Source organism: Haemaphysalis longicornis, unplaced genomic scaffold, assembly GCF_048455015.1.
Source record: "Haemaphysalis longicornis isolate Haplotype H1 unplaced genomic scaffold, Haemaphysalis longicornis Haplotype H1 scaffold_9, whole genome shotgun sequence".
Lineage (NCBI taxonomy): Eukaryota > Metazoa > Arthropoda > Arachnida > Ixodida > Ixodidae > Haemaphysalis > Haemaphysalis longicornis.
The window spans coordinates 88,439,406-88,446,031 of record NW_027526460.1 but is presented as its reverse complement, the minus strand read 5'-3'; the positions used below and the strand labels follow the sequence as shown (position 1 = coordinate 88,446,031).

General features: G+C 46.1%; 1 protein-coding gene across 6 annotated transcripts in view; it reads right to left on the bottom strand.

Moving 5' to 3' along the window:
• The window catches only part of LOC144152366 (MFS-type transporter SLC18B1-like), a 136,687-nt gene that overhangs the window by 76,011 nt on the left and 54,050 nt on the right, over positions 1–6,626 (bottom strand). For all 6 annotated transcript variants that reach the window (XR_013319152.1, XM_077683633.1, XM_077683631.1 and 3 more), the window contains exon 2: positions 5,970–6,254. Coding sequence is in view for 5 of the 6 variants with exons in the window: in XM_077683631.1 (XP_077539757.1) it covers positions 5,970–6,254 (285 nt within the window). In the remaining variant the exon portion in view is untranslated. The remainder of the gene's footprint in view (positions 1–5,969; positions 6,255–6,626) is intronic.

Genomic DNA, 6,626 nt, shown 5'->3' with positions numbered 1-6,626 from the left:
CAGCCACAGTGCTTTCAGTGAAAATTCACGTTCAGAGAAAATGTGTGTTTCTTGCAAAAGAGAACACATATTTCACACTGTGCATAAAGGCACTGTATCGTGTAAGCGCAATGAAATTTCCAGTGGCTATGTAATACTCCTGGCGGCAAGTCGCGATGCAATTTATTTTGAAATAGTCTCATTAAAATGTAACAACTGTCAAGTTACTTAATGATAATTACTGCTGCCTAGCTGATTCGTTACCACGCCTATTCAAATCGATTACCGGTGATCGATGCTTTATATTGCCAATTTCGACATGTAGTTTCGACCTCATTTCGACCTAATGCGCCCCAGTGGTTATAGTCCAGGCAATGTTCTTTTAGAATCAGTTTAAATTTTCCCACTCCGGCGACATTGAGGTTTTCGAAGGCGGTTTTTTTTTTTTTTTTTTTTTTTTGCAGCTGAGGTGGCTTACATGCGTGTTTTTGTGAAAGGGGGCATAGCTGCTGCACTTGACAAACCAACATGCCACTCGTGGTTATGCTGCATTAACATCAACTTTTTTTTCATCAAAAGGCTCCTAGCAAGCAAAATACCCAATTATGATGTCAGCTTTGTAATACTACAGCGTTGAGAGGTGATAATTACCTGAAAATGACACCAGATCTTCACTTTCGTTGGTTCGGAGAAAGGGTAGCTTTATTCTGCCAAAGCTTATTGCTAAAGGTACCCTGCATGTCTAACAAGTGGATCTGGCAATTTCAGACAGTTTCCAGCAGTTTCGGTTTCGTTCTTGCGCTGCTAAATTCATATTTGGCGCTACTACACAGTTATCCAACTTCAAGCCGATTTGCTACGGCGCCTCTATCGCCAGCTAATGTGCCTGGAAAAAAGCACACCTCTCGTGATTCCACTTCACCCACGCCTTACTTCTGCGATAACAGCTTCGACTGAAAGTCGAAAGATAACGCCAAGTCGTCGTATATCAATTCAGACAAGCAGAGCGCTTCCAATCAGCCTTGAACACCGCCAGTTTTTCACCGGCCAGTTTCGTTTCCGTACGAGGATATTTCCGGAGGTCCAGTGTCACTTCTTAGTAGAACCAGAACTGTCTATTTTGACAGTCTCCAAAAGGCTTGATATTGTTTCTTTTGGAAAATGTTAGGTGGCGCTGCAAAATAGGAGGCTCGTGGTCGTGGAGGAGGCGGCTGGAATGGTGGTGGAGGAGAAGTAGGGGAGAGATGGGTACGTAGGGGGAGTAATCAAAAGGATGAGAATTTAGAACAGTGCGGGGAGGAAAAAAGGAGGGAGGGAGAGGAGCGATAGAGTTTAAAACCGGTGTTAAAGGGAGATGGGGGGAATCAAATCTATTAGGTTAGCTACGAGTAGGGCAAGTAGGTGTAATAAAACAAGCAAGTCGGTTTCTGACAACCCACGTCCCGATTTAAAGGGAGAGCCACTAATCATCATCATCATCATCATCATCATCATCATCATCATCATCTCACAGTGCTGCACCAGCTGCTTGGTGAAAGCTTGTTGGGCATAATTATAGCGCATCGCACCTTATTCCTGCAAGAAAGAGCTGCTGTAGTGAGTTAGAAGATGATAACAAACTGCAAACGAAAGTTCTGACAGGTAAGTCACGATCAGAATGTCAGCAAGCATTAACCACCGAGTTTAGTTTTCAACTATAAGCGGATTTCTTCGCATCGCTTGCTTGCCTTGAATCTTGTGGGGGCTGTAATCATTGACAAGGTGTTTTTACATCACGTGGGTACTAATTGGCGCCTTTAATAATGTCAAACCACCAGATTTCTTCCAGAGAACCATCCGAAATTGCGAAATTTGAAAGAGGTTGGACTTCACCACAAGGTGCGGCACCACGCGTGCTAGCATTTTTTTCATATCTGAGAATCAATTTTTTTTTCTAGGATGGAATTTTGATATGCCTACCTACAAAATGTATATTCTAAATTTTTTATACTACTGGTAGTTTGTGATACACAACTTTCTCTTTGATTATTTTCTTTGACGCCTGGACAAAAAATTTTTAATTTGATAATTTTTTTCGCAATTATTATTTATGAAAACATTATTAAAACTGGTGTCGTAAGAAGGGCGTTGAATCATCTGCATTTTATGTCACGGCAATATGTGCCTATAACTAATATGCTTAGCACAGAAAAAATGTTTTCTTAGAAAATTAAAAATCGGTCACTCTCCTGCAGTAATGCAAGAGCTAGTACCCTGCCATATTTTTTTACCAATTATTGATACCATATTTTGTTCCCATTTTACTACCAAATTTTACCGCCTTAGTTTTAGCTATAAAGCCACGGACTCCAGCGGCGCCATATTTGAGTAGGCTGCTGCTAAAAACTGCACTACTATCGGCTCACACATCAACGTAGCCAACCTTGTGCACATTACTTTGTGTGCATCAATTTTAGAAAGTTTCTCAGCCAAAATAGGAAGATTTTTGCCTTGAAATTGGCGTCAACAGGATATCCGCTGCATCAGGTGAAGAGCACATGATGACATCTATCTTCAGCAACTGCGAAGCAGCAAGTGTGAAGCAAATTTCGAGATGCTTGTAACCAGCCGGATTTCTTAGCAGTAGTAGCTCCAAATTCTGTCACAATTGACGCTGTGCGCCTTTAATGTAGAGCGGCATGCCTTTTCTGATTGAATAACGGACAGTGGATTACAACGAGAGACATTTTGCTCCTGGCCCTCCAGTTTTTGAAGGACATAAGCCTATGTGATTCATGCTGACTTTCCGCGCCTAATGTTAAAAAGGTGCTGATAGGGTAGAGCGACTGCCGGCACACCATGCAAGGCTTGCTGAGCCCGTAAACTAACAGCAACAACAACAATCAACATCACGAGCTCCCATCACTCAACTAGGTGACCATATACAAGTGCACCGAGCACGAGCGCATAAGAGAAACCGTCAGCACGGAGTTTAGTTCTCAATGTATCAAAACCCCAGTGCAATTTTCGCGTGTGAATGCCGCAAATGAATGCCGCCTCTTGCACGCCGAAACGAAACTAAAGAATCCCCACTACCAGATTTGTCCAATTCTGTTGTTTCGTCTGTGTGGTTCACCCGCGCGCCTACGGAACATGTAACCATGAAAACCTTTACTATGCAGAGTGGAAGGTGCACATGTTATGGCCGCTTGCCTGGACTCCTTAGCCCAGGAATCCTTTGGCTGGCTCTAGCTGCCAGGCGAACCCTGGCGACCAGGTTCCTATGGTATTCAAGGATCGGACAGGACAGCAGGCTTTCCAACTGCTCTAGGGTTGGGAGTGAGGAAGAGAGGGTGACTGGTGTGTCGCTGCATTCCCACACCATATGGTATGCGGTGCACGGGGTACGACAAAAGCAGCAGTCTTGAAAGTAATGTCAGTCTTGGGTGTAATGTGTGAGACGGAGTTTACGAATAGCATACCACGGGGAAGAGTATTGGTTCGTAGGCGACGTCAAGTTATTTCCTATTCCTTGAATTCAATTAGGCTACACCGAATATCGCCCACCCAATATCCAGCAGAATGCAAATACAGTAAAAGCTCGTTAATTCGTATCTCACGGGACCGGGAAAAATGTCCAAATTATCCGAATGCCGACTTAATGAATGAATAGGAAAAACAACATTAAAATCACGTTAGAGAAGCATACCTTTATTTGCTGAAGTATTCTGTAATATTCGTCTGCTTTTTCGCGCAGATTCCGGCTGACATAACAATTTTTCTTAACTCTTCCAAGTGGCCAACATCACACAAACTGTCGGAACTGCTCAGACAAACGTCCTCCAATATCAAAAGCGCCTCCGAGACTTCTCGTGAGGTGCGATGAGGTCGCGGCTGCACCTACTCGCATGACTCTTCGTCAGAATCGTGGTTGATGACAATGGCGATGCCTCTCAGGTTTCTGTTTCACGCCAGTGGTTCCAGTGCTGCTAATTTACCACACTTTTGTGCAGCGGCAGCCGTCACCATTTGTCCGAATTAAGCGGTGCGGGGCCGACTTCTGACGAAATAACGAAGGTTTGGTCCCATAGAATAATATGCGCTTTGGCCGGGACCAATAGAGCCGTCCGAATTATCCGAATTTCCGAATTAACGGGTGTCGAATTAACGAGCTTTTACTACTGCCAACAGGCAGGTACACTCAGACATATTGCCATAGATTGTAGGAAAAACAATAACCTACCGCCGACCCTTCCCCGCACACTGCTGTGCTCCTGCTCTCCGCGAGAGCAGCCGAAGCTCATGGATTCCTGTGAAGAAGGAGCCCCCTCGACAAGACCACCATAAATGCCTGCAATAAACGCTCTCTCTCTCTCTCTCTCTCTCTCTCTCTCTCTCTCTCTCTCTCTCTCTCTCTCTCTCTCTCTCTCTCTCTCTCTCTCTCTCTCTCTCTCTCTCTCCTAGCTCGGTAAAACAAACTATTTTCGATGTTACCTTTTATTGTGTTTGATAGAGTTCGAAGCTTTTATTACAGGAATTCCCGTGACAAAAGTACCCTGCTTATCAAACACGTTTTTTCCCCTCTGCACAACAACCAGCATGACCATTTACGACCAGAAAAATGAAGTTACAGTGTTTTCCCGCCCGTTGCGCTGATCGCTGATGGGCGGCTATGAGTCGTAAAAAGATTTTCCGCGTCTGACGCCACTCCCTCCTACGACACTCCTCCAGACACAGCGGAGTCTGACGTTCGCGCGAACAGCGATACATGGAGCTCGCGAAGGAGATAAGATAGGACAGTGCTAACGAAACTCCCGCCACAAAACCGATAAAGAATCGCGGACAATCCCACCGAGGTGATAAGACATTTTGCAACACGAGTTAAGCACAGGTATGCGATTCTAATGGTTCACTGAGGACAACATGCAATACGGCGTTTACAGTGAAATAAAACGAGAGAACAAAACGAGGGTGTGCATGTTCCAGGGTTCCCACGCGGCCGTTCCTCCAGTGACAATGTAACTGACTTTGCGACATTGCTTCAGCACGTGATATAGCTCAAGCGTGCTCTGTTTTTCTATATGAAAGGAGCGTACGACGTGCTTGACGCGCATGTACAATAGTACTAGCACACCGCAATGCTTACAGGTCATGCGCACACGGATAACGGACACACGTCGAAAGAAAGTGCGCCTTGGAATAAGATTTTGACAGCTGTCGCAGTAAAATTGCCCAATGCAAGCAGTCAAAAGCATCATGCGCCTGACCTAAGGAGCGCGTGAATGAGTCATCACGTTTGGCGGCCATATTGATGTACGGGCAAAGTTTAGGGTGTGCAAAATAATTACAGGCTTTGGCGAAAATTAGTAATTGAAATGCTGGAAAGCATTACACTACCATCATGCGCATGTTTTCCACGTGTACTCGAATAACTAAATCTGCGATTGGGCTGACCGGTGGAGGGAACTGCCGGGAATGAAAAAGGGGCCAATAAGAGCTTTGCTTAAAATTATGTTGTGATTCTGTAAGGTGGCACAAATCTGCTGTGATTTTTTTCTTTCCCACTTTTTAGGGTCCGGAAAAACAAACAGAAAGAACTGCCTGTATTGTCGGTGTTTGTCTTGTTTTGTTGCTCTTGCTTTTCCAGACTTGGCGTCGCTAACGCATAATCGTAAAAACGGTCAGCATTTCCTGCAGTAACATCCTGGCAGACTCACGGCCACATTACAGGTTCCAAACCATAGTAACGACAGTCGCCCTTAGTTGGTACGACGACACAACGTACAACACAGAGCGCTGAAAACAACAGCAAAAGCAACCACAGTCAGCACTGTGTGCCGTCGTCTTTTCGCTCATTCTTCGCCTGAGCTGACTTTCGTTGCGGCAGCGCACTGCCAAGCTCAGATTGACCCATAGTGAGAAGTTATTTTAGCGGCCTTGTAGTGAGAGGGACAGTTGCGCCCTCTGGACGTCGCCAGAGTCTACAGGACTCACCAGGGGTGGAAGAAGGGTGCCGCCAGCGACATCACACCCGCCGCCCACAGGTTCGTGTAGATGACTGGGGCGATCCAGGCCCACTTCTTGAAGAAGGCCGACCGCGATCTCGCGGCCAGCTCGCCAGGGCTTCCGGGCGTGAGAAGGGGCTCCTTCATGTCGTCCGATTGAGAGCCGCTCTCGTAGTCCAACATGCGCTCACTGTTGGTCGAACGGTAGCTGGAGACCGGGGGCAACCGATCCATTCTGGCACGCGGGCGTCGACCGGGCGACGCCTTTCTCGTACACGAAGCACGGTTTCGCTGCAAGAAGCAGTGTTCCTTTCGTGATCACCCCCGTCCACTGTTCGCCTGTGGCAAGCTTAACGCCTGCAGCTTAAAAACTTGTAACTGCTCTGGGCTAGGGGGAGGGGAAAGCAATTCAGGAAGGACAGGGCAAATGCCCTAAACTTAGTTGCAGATGTCAGGCCCAACCAAGCTGGAAGCTCGCTAATATTCCGAGGTAAAAAAAAAAGCTCAGCTGTAGTGGTCGGAACCGGAAAGAAAAGCTAAGCGGGAAGTTTGCTAATACTCCGAGGTAAAAAAATGGTTCCGAGCTCGAGTGCTCGGAACCACAAAAGAAAGCTATACACACTCGAGGACAACGTAAACACATGCACCCCCAGTATCAACTAC